At 46.8% G+C, this 14,711-nt stretch overlaps 1 protein-coding gene across 1 annotated transcript; it reads left to right on the forward strand.

Annotated features, from left to right (window-relative positions):
- Positions 1-7,614: 7,614 nt before the first annotated feature.
- KLHL38 (kelch like family member 38) lies at positions 7,615-12,791 on the forward strand. Its single transcript, XM_050892687.1, has 3 exons — positions 7,615-8,964; positions 10,408-10,513; positions 12,505-12,791. The coding sequence occupies exons 1-3, from the start codon at positions 7,615-7,617 to the stop codon at positions 12,789-12,791; spliced, it is 1,743 nt and encodes a 580-aa protein (XP_050748644.1).
- Positions 12,792-14,711: the final 1,920 nt, after the last annotated feature.

Below are 14,711 nucleotides of genomic sequence, written 5' to 3' on the forward strand. Positions count from 1 at the left end.
TTTAAACAACCTGAGGGCTGTGAATTAATGATTTGAGTCAGGCCCTGATTAAAATCCTGCTATCAACAGGGAAGGTCAGAGTGATTTCCCTGTCTATGAGTTGACCTCTCAGCATAGTCACCTCCTAAGTTGTCCCATGAAGGAGATAAGGACTTGCAGTCCCCATCGGTACCACCTCCTGGGATATGATGCAGGAGCATAGCTGGGGAAGAGATGGGGCTTCGTGAGGTGGATCTGTCAGGCAGGGAAATGCTGTTGCTACAGAGACAGACACGGGCCTCAGGACAGCTGTATTGTCTCCATCTTTGGAGGTTTCCAAGATCTGACTGGATAAAACCCTGAGCAACTTGGTCTGATCTCATGGCTCACCCTGCTTTTAGCAGGAGGTTGAACTAGAGACCACCGGAGGTCCCTGCCTCTCTGAATTACCCTAAAATCCTATAATCGTATGAGAGAAGATGTAGATGAAAAATAACATGACAGGGCCTGACAAAGAAGAAGAGAGAGAGAAGAGTCTGGGTCAAGGAGATGGGCTTGTGCGCATTTCTCTGTGTCTGGCCCCTTCCCCTTTTGAGTGTACAGCTCTGCAAGGGGAAGGGTCTTTCAGACCTAGATCCTCTGAGGTATGATGGCTGATGGCATCTACTTCCCATTGAGAATGGTATTTCTGAAGCACTGGACCTGTTTCTCCCTGCTTGTATCAATGTCGCAGCAGTAGTACCTGGCCATCTAGTTATAGTCTGTAAAGATGGGGCAAAATAAATGGGGGATGGGAAAGATGGAGGGCTTTTAAGAACAATGAACTGTGTGTAACAGAGGTGTAAAAGGATGTTCCGGCATTTTAGAGGCCTGATCCTCCTTTGGCAACATTTCTAGCAACCTAAAAATGTCAGGGGCAGATCCTGAACCTGAAATGAACCATCTGATTCCAGATTTGCCTTTATCAAAGGCATTTTAATGTTCAGACCCAGAAAGAGCAGAGCAGTGCAGGATCTGCGTATCTTCTTGTTGCTGTTGCCATGGGGCTCTTGTAACCAGAGACTATAGAAAGGATAGATGAATAATCTACTTAGGTGTCCAGTGTTCCTGGTGACATTTTATCCTCCAGAGGTCACACTCTATGTTCAGTCCAAGATAAGCTGGCAGGTACCCATTCTCAAATGATGTAGTTTGAAGAAAAAGCCAGCGGGTGTCTGAAATGCACACGAAGGAGCTGGTTTAGGCAAAGGATTTGTTTTAAAATATTCCAAAAAGAGTGCCCAAAGCTATATGAGTGGTTTCTGTGAAACCTCCAGAAGCTCAGCACACTTTAAACCCAGCTACGTCCTTATTTAATGTGAAGCGCATAACTTTGGCAGTCAAATTTATTTTTGCCTGAAGACTGTTTTAATTAACACCAGTAGGTCATTCTGACTAAAGAAGGAAGAGTACAATTGCTTTCATCTTAATCTTTCACTCTTTAATTAGAGATTGGCCTGAAACCAAGCCAGAAGCCCACAGATCATCACACCCACACATACTGGGCCAAAGTCATTATTGAATTACATGCTATAGCTCTCTATCTGTACACAATACATACAGTGATGGCAGTGACATTTGTGAAGTTGCCCTGTGTCTCCAATGCTGTTAGAGTAAAACTTGTCCCTATGCCTCTATAACAAAAGTTTAGGTCAGGGGTTCAAAATTCAAGTTCAGATTTCAAGACCAGTGTCTACAGATGTAGTCTGTTACCGTGCCTACAAAACCAGAACAAAACACAGATTCGATCACGTCTTAAACTAAGCCTTAGTTCAGAATTAAGTATCATACCAATGCGAACAACAGCTGTGGTGATAGGGAAATCATGTTTGCTGAGCAGCTAAATAGAAAATGAGTAATGCAATAGTTACAGAGGAATGAGAGAGAAGGATCATAAGGATATCTGGACTTAAAGAATAGGAAGAAGATCAGATAGTTGGCAACTAGTACCAGCAGAAGGAAGATACCAGACTTCTCTGTGGGCAACAGGCAGCATTCACAAGTTGCAACAGAGGAAATTCCTATCAGACATACAGAAAAAAATCTTCACCAGGAGAGCGGTTCAGGACTGGAGCAGGTTGCCCAGAGAGATTATGAAATCTCCATCTTTCAAGATTTCAAAAATTCAACTGGACAAGTCCCTGAGCAACCTGATCTAACCCTGAGGTTAGCCCTGCTGTGAGCAGGAGGTTGCACTAGGTGAGCTCCCAGGGGCTCCCCAACCCAATCTTCCCATGACTTTAGGAGAATTAGTTAGTTTTGTGAGCAGGAGACCACACCTGGCAGTGTCGTGTGGAATAGTCATTGTATTTCTGTTGGCTGAAGTAACATGAAGGACTTCATCTTATTCTCACATATGATTGTCCATGAATTCCCCATATTCACACTGGATTCTGTTTACTTTTCAATGTCTTCTCTGCTACTTGCTAGCTTGGGGAGTTTCATTGCCTTCAGTGAACCTGAGATGTCAGCCAGGGAGCTAGAGGACAGGGTCAATGGGGTGTTTTCCCAATCCAGTGAAGCAAATAGTAAATCCACACTGGGCTCCAACTGAGCATGGGCAGGACTCGGGGAGGCTGCTTCAGTGGGGAGTATCAGGATGAGTCCAAAACCAGATGCTGGGTGTGGGGAAACATTTCCTTCACAGGTCTGGCCCAGACATCACACGTGGAGTTAGGTCTCCCGGTGGCGTTATCAGCTGAGTGAGATACAGACATACGTGTTGAGTAGAAAGGTCCCTATCCATGTTATCTCTTGATAGTAATTTGCTAGTATAGACATATCTTTGCTCTTTCAGTGCACATATTCATTATATACGTTTACATGCATGTGTAAATATGCAATACATAAGTCTAATAACTCCCCAACACATTAGTCTTCCTTTCTGCTCCCGTATTTCTCTCCCTTCCAGCTTATAATAAGCAAAATGGTGTCAGGTGCCCATCTTACCCTGGTCAGGGCCCACCGACCAAGCTCCACACTGCCAGGGCACACAGCATCCCAGGCAGTGCTGGCTACTTTCCCAGCCTGGGCTGAAGGCTGTCACCCCAGCTAGCCACCACTGCTGCTTGGGGCATCTTCCCATCCTCTCCAACTCATGGCATCTGATTAATTATGATCCCTGTAATTGTCTCTTTTTACAATGAGGAATGTTAATCCTGGGTTTTGTTCCCTCTCCCAGTTTTATAAAGACCATAATAAGCAATATTTTTTCTTGTCCCCCTGTCTACTTAGACTGCAAATTTGGGGAAAGGGATGATCTCTCTCTTGATAACTGTGGGGCCTGGTAGTCATCGAGGCAGCGCACGTAACGCTGAATAAGCTCAGTGAAGTATCTGCCTTGAACGGTCCTTTTTCCTTATCCATATTTGTTCATTTTCACCTGAATTGTAATAGGATCAGTGTATGAATTTTAGAAGTTGTCTGACATCACCAATCTTCTCTGTGCACCTGTCTGCTGGCCGATTAGATTACAGCTTTTTTCCACTCTGTTGCTTAGTGCATGATAATAGACATTTCATCATCCCATTACATTAAAACATAAGAAGAGCTGCTCTGGGTCAGATCAAAGGTTCAACCATCCTAATTCCAAAACTGAGCAATCCCAAACACTTGAGAGAGAGCAGAAGGAGCAGGGTGAGTATACAGCATTGCAGCAAAGTGGTCGTTCTTTGGTAGACATTGCCATTTTCTATAAACTGGCCATTGATGGAGTTCATACAGCAGCAGTTGCAGAGGGTCGCTGTTTTTAACAGCCCACAGTGGCTCCTGCCTCCCTCAAGGGCTACAGGGGACCTGCAGCATCACATCCCACAGTGCTGCTGGGTCACATAACCTGCGAACGAGCCCACTTTCCCACTTGCATATGGTGTTCAGACCAGCCCATTATCCGTGCAACATCCCACTCCCGTGGTTAATGCAGTATCCTGTCCTCCCAAAAAAGACTGCTCAGGCCTGGTTCGTTAAATAGCATGCCAACCTAGGAAACCTGCCTCAAGAACTCATTCAGAAACAGACTTTAGCAGCCAAGTTACTCTGTCCCACAGAAGAAACAGCTCTTCCCTCTCACTGGGGGTCATCCTGCAGCAGTAGGGGCCATATAGGACATACTGTTCTAGGATATGCCATGAAAAATTATTTCTAGTTTATTTATAAAGGAAATCCTAACTAAGCAGTGCTGATGTTCCCACTTGGTTGGAGATGTGTCTGAAACCATAATCTCTGGGAAAGAAAGAAGAGAGAGTTGTAAAGCAGGCAGCAGGAGCTTCATTGCTCGGGAGGCTTGGCCCCAAATTGGCAGGGACCTGTGTGGAGACTCAGCAGGGAGCAGCAACCCCCCCGAGAGCAATAAGCTATTTAAACAGCACACGCTGTACTCTGGGTTAGCAGGAGTTTGCATAACCGTGCAAAGCCATTGAGCCTGGGATCTTCTAAATGCCACATTTATCAGTATCTAAAGCAGAAGAACATCCCACCTACCCTTCCCCGACCCCATAAAACAGTCTCATCAGTGAAGTCAGATAGCATCATTTGTTTCTTTAAGGGTTAAAAAAATAATCCACAGACACTGCCAGGAAGAGGCAGAACTAAACAGGCAGCAAAGAGTTAGAGCCAGAACAGAGATATAAAGCTAAATCAATCATCAAAATGGACCGCAACAAGAGCATATACATACAGAGCAAGAAAGAAAGCGAGAGGGAGTTTTGTTTGGGTAACTAATGTTCTCTGGACAAGGAGAGAGAAATTCTTCTTTGGGTTTTTAATGCCACTCTAAATATTTATAGCAAGATCATGGCCAGCTGGTGAGGCAGCGGCGGCGGGGAGTAGGGAGGGGAGGGCGCATTTTCCCCAGCGCCCCAACATCATCCTCCGGGGCATCTCTTTACTCGAGGAGAGGGAAAAGGCTGCACATTGCCATGTTTACCGTCAAAGTGACTCATCTGCAGGAGTCAAGTCCAGTGGCTTCTGCCCTTCCCCTCCCTCACTTCGCCTGGCTGTTCACACATGCGTGTGCACACACACGCACAGATTGTGCGGGAAGAGAAGATGCCACAGCCTCCAAAAAGCTATGCCAGCCCGACTCCACCCTGTCTTTAACACAGGTCTGGGCCTTCAGGGTTTTGTCTAGCCTTCAGGCATTTCACCATGTTGTTATGCTGCATTGAAAAGTCTCTGGGAAAGGCCACGTACGGCATGACCCGTGATGCAAAGCTGCTGTTTTTAGAGGAACAGGCTGCCCCCATCCCTGCAATCTGCTGGGCCGCGGATGCGGGGGCAGGAACATATGGAGGGCTGCAAACACCAGCGCGGCACAGGAGTTGACATAAGGGCACTGTGGCTCCCAACGATTTTTGCTCATCTGCCTCGCTGTGACTAGATGCAGACATGACTCACCCATGAGCTTTGGCTTTGAAAATATGAGAAGGAGTTTTGCTTTAACCTTGTGTTTCCCTGTGGTAGCAATGCTTAGAAACGACATTTTGGATTCAGTCCCATCCCAGAACAAAGGGAGGAATTTCAGCACAGATGAGGGACCCAATCCTGTTACCCAGGCATGGTTAGCCAATGCCATTTTTCTTGAAACGCCCAGGAAATTGGCACAGAGCTGGGACACATCACACTGGACCTGCTGAAGACCCAGCTGGGGGCCAGCTGGGGTTGTGGAAGATCCTCCGCTGGCACAAGGCGCTCGACTGATCCCAGCCCTGGGGATGGATTTAGGCTCATCATCACAGATACCTATATGGGAGTGTTAAATATGGACACCTACATGTGACTGAGGCAGCTGAGCACCTGTGGAGACCTAGCAGCGCCTGGAGGACTGTTCACCTGCCCAAATAAAGGCAGTACTTACTGGTGACCTGAATAACTCGGCAGACTCAGTTGTATTGACTAGACCTCACTGGCCGCAAAAGGAGCTCTGACACGTTGTTCGTGTGGAGGCAGTTAGGGACCCCATCGAGGTGTCTGTCCCGGGGAGCTAAGTGCCACCCTGGGACCTGCCACCCTGGGAACCTGGTTTCCAGCTTGCTGCACTCACTTCAGCAACCCGCTCCAGTCCTCCCACCTGTAACACTGAGCTTCCTCAAGCCACCTCCTTGAGAAGTTCTTTGCTAATTTTTTCAGAGAGCTGAGGTCCTTACACAAAAGGCCACAACCTGATATTTTCTATATGAAATATCAAGCAGCATCATAAAGAAACTGCTCCAAGAGCTAACTTCACTCTCTGCTTGGCAGAGGTAGCTGGACTCTCCCTGCCCACCTTGGGGCAACCCTGGGTGCAGGGGTCCCGGTGCATCAGCATCTCCCACCAGACTGCAACGGGCCGACACTCCCCAGATCTCTCCATAAGGTGGAGACACGGTCCGTCCCACCGGGGTCCCTGGAAGCCCTTCTCTCTCCTCCATGAAACTACAGTGACAGTGCATTACCTAGCGCGAGGCATTGCAGACTGTTTACAGGCTTCTAGAGTTCCCAGGCACTTTAGGACAGGGTCCTGCTGCTGTTTCCAAACGGACGGCCAGGACTTTTATAAGTGAACTTTCCTGTCCGTGTCTATTTATTATATGTAAGCATTTGCCAGAAAAACACCACTTGGGCATGCTCAGTACCAGCCAGGTCATTGCAAAAGGCAACGGCGGCGTCACATGTGATAACAGCGAGAAGTCCGTGTGCGCCTATTCTTAGCGCTGGAATGTATACAATGCCCCACCGCCTCGCCGCTCCTGCGCACAGCTCCCGAAAGCGGCAAAAGTGACTTCAGAATAAACACGTCCAGAAATCACCCTCTATGAATCACTTACCTACTGAAAGAAACGTCCTGTGGGTTTATAGGTTTTTATCCAGGCTCTAGCTATGGAAAATCTCAGCAGAGAATAAACGACAGAGAGTAAGTGCATGCAGTGAAGGACAACAGAAGGTAAACGTTTCTACCCTACCATTTCACTGCAGGTTGAGCAGTTAGCCATGACAATAGGTACTCATCATGTTGTTCTGCCTGGCACTTAATTTAGTCATTGTGTGTCTGATTAACATAAAAAAAACCACAGCTAAGCAGAGTTAATAAATAACTGTTTTAATGCAGATTCCCATTCTCTAGGGTTTCGTTTGCCCTGCTGCAGAGTTCAGCTCTGCCAGATTTACATTCTTTGGGAGTGACTAACTCTAGGGGAAAGAGGCACAAGCTACTAAACTGCTAATACTTTAAAATAGTGAATAAATGTCTAAGTGCATTTATTCAACGTGATTACAACGAACAAACCAACTGCTTCAGCTGTCCAGCTTTCATCCCAAATCAATGAGATAACTTCAGTGCTTTTGCTTCTTGCCAGGGACACAGGCAGTGCTGACCTCAGAGCTGCAACCTATTTGATAACTTTATGAAAATTTTAAAGGGTCTTAGTGACCTTTTAGCTTCTTTATTATTTTCCCACTGTGCTTAACCCATGTTCTATTTTTATGCGTAACAGCGAACGGATATTTAGAGCAACATCAAAGTTCCCGATTTGTTCCCTTGGAGCTGGATATTTCAATAAAAGCTGCTAAGAATTTGTTTTTTTCTGCCAAGTCCAGAATTCATCTCTCTGCTACTTTGCTATGGAGGAGGGATCCACTGAGGAGTTTCTCTTCAAAGACCAGGACTTCTCCTCCGAACTGCTGAGGCAGCTGAATGCTCTCCGGCAGAGTGGGATGCTGACTGATGTTACCCTCTGCTCCGGGGGCTTTGAAATCCCCTGCCACCGAAACGTGTTGGCTTCCAGCAGTCCATACTTCAAGGCAATGTTCTGTAACGACTTCAGAGAGAGTCGCCAGGCTAAAGTCAGCCTGAAGGGCATCGACGCTGAGATTTTGGATCAGATTATTCTTTATGTTTACACAGGGGAGATTCTTATATCCATTGAGAATGTCCTGTGCCTGTTGGAGACGGCCTCCATGCTGCAGTACGCTAAGCTGTTTGAGGCCTGCTCTGCCTACCTCCAAGACAAGCTGACTCCTGACAACTGTCTGAGCATGATCAGACTGGCAAAAGTCTTGAACTGCCAAAGCCTGAATAAGAAAGCCAAGGCTATGGCTTTGAAATGCTTTCCTGAGGTGGCCTCTTCTGAGGACCTGAAAGACCTTTGTCCCTTGGAGCTCATCGATTATCTTGGAGACGATGAGCTCTGCGGGGAGGAGGAGCAGGTCTTCGAGACACTGATGGTCTGGATCCGGCATGACCTCCAGGCAAGACAAGGCTACATCCAAGAGTTGTTCAAGAAGGTCCGGCTTCAGTACGTCCATCCAACTTTCCTCTTCCACTTCATTGCCAATGACTCCCTCGTTCAGTCCTCACCCACTTGCAGGAGCATCCTTGAGTCAGCCCGGAGACATATGTTTTCCTTGTACAGCACCAACGCGCCTGACATCAAGCCCATGCTGCATGTTCCTCGCAGGTACTCCAACCAAGAGTTCCTCATCATCATTGGTGGCAGGAAGGACAGCCAGCAGACGATGAGGGATGTCCTGCTCTATGATGACAAGACAAACCAATGGCTAAGCCTGGCCAAACTTCCCATGCGCCTGTACAAAGCTTCTGCAGTGAGCTTACACAGCAATATTTACGTGCTCGGAGGGATGCCTGTTAGCAATAAGAAAAGCCCGGTCAGTGATAACATTTACATTTACTCCCTCAAACTCAATCAGTGGAGGTTGGTTGAGCACATGTTAGTTCCACGTTACTCCCACAGAAGCTTGGCGTATAAAAATTATATTTTATCATTCGGTGGAATTGGCAAAAACCAGGAAATCCTGAATGCTGTGGAAAGATACGATAGCGTCTACAACACCTGTGAGAGCATGGCAAACATGCCTGTTGCTGTTCTTCACCCCGCTGTTGCTGCCAAAGATCAGAGGGTCTACCTCTTTGGGGGAGAAGACGTTATGCAAAACCCTGTCCGGCTGATCCAGGTAATGGTCAGTCCTGCTTGTCATAGGCAGTTTCATCTAAGGTATTTAGCAGTTCATCACCCTCCCAAGGAAATCAAACCCCCCAAAAAACTTTATTGTGAGTTGCAGCAAGAGGCAGAATAAGAGGATGAGTTGACACATGGCTTCAGGGAAGTCTTGCCTGCAAGGAGCATTGCAACTCTTTCATTTTCCCCTTTGAGTGTTTTTCAGGCACAAGCCCCGAGGTACTTCTTTGGGTGTCAGTCAGCTCTGCCACTGGTGGGCACTGGGGCCAGGGCTGCTGCAGGTGATGCTATGGCAGGCAGCAGCCAACCCCCCTGCCTGGCTTTTTGCCTGTAGCTAATCTCACAAAAATCAGTGCTTTCCACTTGGCGGCCGAGCTGGGGTCTCAGCCGCGCACCTGCTCGCTCACAGCAAAAGCAAAGATTCACGATCATTAGAGCGATTAGATTCTCACTCATCAAAGGGCCAGGACTTAAACTGACAGTTATTTCCTATAAATAGTTGTGTTAAAAATGTGGCTCCTGCCACATGTTGCTGGCTCTCTGCCTGCTTTCAGCAGTTACACTCTATTAGGAGGAAAAAATACATGAAATCCTTTCTTATCTGATTTGATGCTTTAGCGACGTTGTAGTGTTACTTTCCCTATGAGTGTTTTTCACTGGTTTAGGTGTTTTAACTAAGAAGGATCATTAAAGGCTAAGATGGCAGCCAGCACATGAGCAATACTTCTTTATGGTGATAACGCTACTTAATAATCGAGGGAAGGAAATGTATTTATCAGTTAGTGGGGAGATGTCCTGGAGATATTTGCTATATTAAGAAGCAGATGACGTGACATAAAAGTTTGCATCGCCCAGATACAGATGACTGAATGATCATCATCTGGCAACAGCTCTTTTCCTCACATAAATTGATGACTTAGATACCACTCTAAGTCCCATCAACAAGTCCCTTTGCCAATCTGAGTGCATACCAGCCACCAGCACAAATATAGTAGCTGGGCAAACACGGTGGCTGCCAGCAGAGCTAGGTGAAGTTGAGGTTTGTTTACCCAGGAAATTGCTAAGGCTAAGGCAGGAATACACAGAATAACTGGAAAATGAAATGAAATGGCTTGTACTTTGGGAGAGCATTATCCAGGAGTTAAAGTGATTTAATGGCCATGCAAAGATTTACAGCCGAGAAGCTTGCATATGACAGACACACTCTGCCTTAGTGCGTGTGCTAGCATCTCCTGAGCAGACAAGCCTGGAGAACTAGAACACTTTCCAAGGGGACATATTAGGAAAAAGAGTGGGTAAATTCTCGGATTTCCAGCAGTTCAAGCCAGAGGATTGTATTCATTAGGGCAAAATAAAAACCATAAGTTCCTCTATAATTACAATTGCCAGTTAAAATGCAACATAAACAGCTGCTTATGTATCTTTATTTATTTGTCAGGTTTACCATGTCTCCAGGAATACATGGTTTCGGATGGAGACCAGAGTGGTGAAGAATGTCTGTGCACCAGCTGTCGTGATTGGAGACCAGATTATCATCGTAGGTGGTAAGGGCTCTGTTTCACTCTCCCTCCCACCTCCCCCTGCCCAGCTCCTGTGGGATTTCGTAGCCTTCCTGCTTGGGGTGCTCACTCAAAAAGCACGTGGAGCTTGGGAAGGAAAGGAGGAGTGTGTCGACCCTCCATACACATCTCTCATGGGGTCTCATGGCCATGGAATTGGGGACAAGTTCTCCACGAGGCACTTCTTACTCCAAGTAGCAAGACCTGGGTGGGGGGAAACTGGGGAAAAGCCAACGCAAGTTAGTGCTCTGCAGAAGAAGGGAGGAAGCCAAGGACATGGAGGTCCTGCTCCTCCCCTGCTGATTCACAGCCTGGCCGTCCCTGACTGCTCTTCTTGGAAGGGTGGAGAGCCCAGTTACCATAAGGCCATGGACGGCTTGTTGGGATGGGTGGGCTATAGGGCTATGAGGGGTCAATCAGTCCTGTAGCTGCCTCCTGGGGGTAATTGTGAAATGTCCTGAGAGGGGCATGAAAAACTCAGAGAGGGGAAACTTCTCAGTGTCTTTTCAACCTGAGGGTCAGCCTCTGCCCGTGGCACTTTGATGGATCACATGTCATTGGTAGTTTGGGACTCTACAGTCCTTAATGCAGCTCCCCTGACCACAGGCTGGCACAAGGAAACATGTGTTAGGTTATTTAAGGGAAAAGGAGACATAGGGAAGCTTTAGCAGAGCAGAGGACTGAACCCAAATCACACAGGACTCAAATGTGGTGTCATCTCTCAGTGGGAGGCCACTGCTACCCTTTGCAGGGAGAATAGGGGAGAGCTGAGTCAAAAGGTCCAAGACTATCAGGCTCCTGTGTGGCAGATTACCCTGACCTCAGACTACAGTGCCCAAAATACAGTATTTTCAACTCTCTTATCTTCAAATGCATTAATCTGAAGGGCCTGTATTGACCCAAGTCTGCTGCTGCTGAGCTTAAGTTCTCAATTTATTTTTTATTTATCTAACAAAAGCCACAGAAATTCACGTTAACTTTAAACATCTTTCATTCTGCTTGAAAGTAGAGAGATTCACCATGGTCAGGTTTTATTTACCAGCTTCCATGCCAAAACATTGGCCAAACACTCTTAGTTTATCAACAACAGTAAAACCCACAAAAATAACATTTTCTTTTAAAAATACCTTTCATCACATTTCAGGTCCTCTTTGCATGACTGGTCACATAATGAGAAAGGGGAGTGGGTTGGCCTAAGCAAGACAGGCCTTGATTTTTATTAGGGAAAGTGGCTTCAAGGCCTGCAAAACATGGCCCAAAGCAGTTTGTTTGCCGTGGGCACTCTTGATTATCTACAGGGATACATGGGCAAGGTACTGTTGGGTACCAAGCTTCCACACCTCCACTGCTCCGGGGCAATGGCCCTGGTACCAGCCCCTACCTCTCAGCAGATGCAAGGTTACATCACCCCTCAGTGGAAGAGCTGTCAGTTGGGTAACTGGCATGGTGGCCAGCACAGATGTGGCACCGAGGGCTTTGGGAGTGGAGCGAGCACCGGTGGCACTGTGCGGTTGACTACCCAGCTCCATTCAGTAGACAGCTACGACTCCAACCCAACAAGGCATTGTTGCTCCCTTCCCATGTGCCATGGGTTTCTGTATTTCCGAGTGAAGCTCTAGAAGTCTGTTAGGTGAAAAGAAATACTTTGGGACATTTGAAGGCACATGCAGAAAACTGCAAGCTCCAACTGTGTTTGACAGGTTGCTTGCCTGATCTGATGGGTTTTATGGTGCTCGTCGAGCCTTGGCTGCCAAGGTGCTATGAGACAGGGTGAGGACAAACAGGAAGGGAAGATAGACAGACAGGCATTCTTGTGACACATCATCACTTCCCAGCTTAGATATCTTAATTCTGCCAAATTATGTACCAGTATAATAGGTTTTATTGAAGACGAGCAGGAAATATATTACCATTCCTTCTGCTAGCCATAAGCTCTAATTCCCATCTGTCTCTTCCACCTCTGGCTTTGCATTTAGGGTACACCCGGAGAATAATTGCTTATGATACAAAAGGCAACAAGTTTGTTAAATGTGCAGACATGAAGGATAGACGAATGCATCATGGGGCCACTGTCATCAAGAACAAGCTGTATGTCACAGGAGGACGATGTCTCACCGTGGACAATGTCATTGAGGACTTGGATTCCTTGGACAGCTATGATCCAGAGACTGACACATGGACACCAAAGGGAAAACTGCCACACAAACTCTTTGACCATGGGTGCCTTACACTCCAGTGTGTCCCCTGTTCTAACCTTCTCTAAATGACCTTTGGTACTTCCCAGGACATTTTGTGCTTTCCTTCCCAGATAGGACCCACCTTGCTCTGCAGAGAGCACATGGAGGATCCTCATGGGGTCCCACAAACTCCTGACCTTGAAGGCACCAGCAGTGTTAGTCATTCCCTGAACGCTCTGCCAGAAAGGTCATGAGCTTTGTGCTCATGCCATATTCACCTGACTAGTATTGCATGTGGTGCTGCTAAGTCCAGCCCGGAGGCCTTACCCAGAGTCTCAGAAGAAAACAGGAAAAGACAGTGGGTAAGAACCTAGTGCAGGATTTGGCCTTGTACAGACTTTAAAATGAAAGGTGAATAGGAATGCTGGTATCTCCAGGGAAAGTAAGATCTGAGTAATCTGCATTTGTTAACATGCAAACTCAACTGCATGCCGCTTGTAGCCAGCCCAGCAGCAGCTGTCTGCATTAGCTATGGTAGTCATCTCATAAGAAATAAAATTTTAATGTTCCTAACATCAAATTAGAAATTAGCAAAAGGCTGATGCTTTGATCTGAACTCTCACATTGCGACAAGATGCAGATTTGGCTTTTCTGAGCTACCGCTCTTTCACAGTGCAGGGAAGATTTTTGTTCCGTCTGCCTGCTCTCCGAAGGAGCGGCAGAAGGTAGGATGGAAATGAAGATTGTGCGTCTTCTTTTTTGAGGGATCTTGTTTTGCAGGGAGCTTGCTTCTCCTTTTGTATCGGGGATTGCAGTGGGGTTAGTTAGGAAGCCCTTCGGCTGATGGAATTCCTGAAATCTGGAATAGCAGAGAGGACACATGGAGGAAAGGGAATGTAAAAGAGAAGAGGTATTTGGGAGGAACAATTTTTTTTTCCCTTTCTCCTCTCTCCAAACCACTGGAAAACAGTGATGAGAGAAAGCCAGTGACAGGAAACCAGCTTTCCAAGAAGAGCAAGTCTAAGTCTGCCACTTGGCAGAGCAGCTCTGGCTCCACCAATATTTTTGTGGGGTTCTGCCACTAAGTGCATATTTTCAAAGGGAGGGGATTAATCATCAGATTAATCACAGACAACAGGCTGTGAACTGCTGTCAGGTCACCAGGCTTGGTAAGATCGCTGAGATAGCAAGGGGCTTTAAAATAGCACTGATGACCACCATCCAGAGAAAGGATGGCAGAAACAACACCCCTTTTTCCTCATATTTGAAAGAAAGTGGGACTTCTCCAAGGATACAGGGTGGCATGAGGAAACGACGCTCAACCTTCGCCTTCACAGAAGGCTGCACAGCCATGTGGTCACCACCACATTGCAGGACACAACTCCAACCACTAAGATCCCCTGCCATAAATCTGTATCTGAGAGCAGAAGGGTGACAGAAATAGTTAACCAAGTGGGGGGCTGGAAGTAAGAATTGCGTATCAACTGCTGTTTTAACAATGCGAAATAAAATGGTTATTATTGTTTGTATGAGCTTTGTGTTCAGGAGTCCCCATTGTTCCCTCTGCATTGTTGATAAAGGGAATTGTTTTTGTACCAGCGGTTTTTGCCAGGGTTTCCTTCTAAGGATCTGAGTAAACCTGCAAAAAATGAGTGGGAACCCAAACTCATCTCCCAGCTCGGAAGCCTTTGGCTACGTTTCTCCTCTGTCTTTCAGTCTATATCATCATCTCCTCCCTGTGCAAAGCAGGGCTAAATCACGGCACTTGCCAAATTGGATCGGAGCAGTGATTCATTCTGCTTCCTCACAGGCCAGCTCCAGCTCTCTGGAGAAAGAAGCCTTGTCATGGCCAATTATGGAAAGTCTGCCCTGGGGATATGTTTATTCCTAACCCACAGTGCCGCCTTCCCAAAATCCTTCCTGTTGTGACCCCACTCAGCTCCAAAACTCCAGGAGACGCCAGTTGCTGCCATGCATTTTAGCTGACATGGATTCCTGCCAGGCTC

Source organism: Gymnogyps californianus, chromosome 2, assembly GCF_018139145.2.
Source record: "Gymnogyps californianus isolate 813 chromosome 2, ASM1813914v2, whole genome shotgun sequence".
Classification (NCBI taxonomy): domain Eukaryota; kingdom Metazoa; phylum Chordata; class Aves; order Accipitriformes; family Cathartidae; genus Gymnogyps; species Gymnogyps californianus.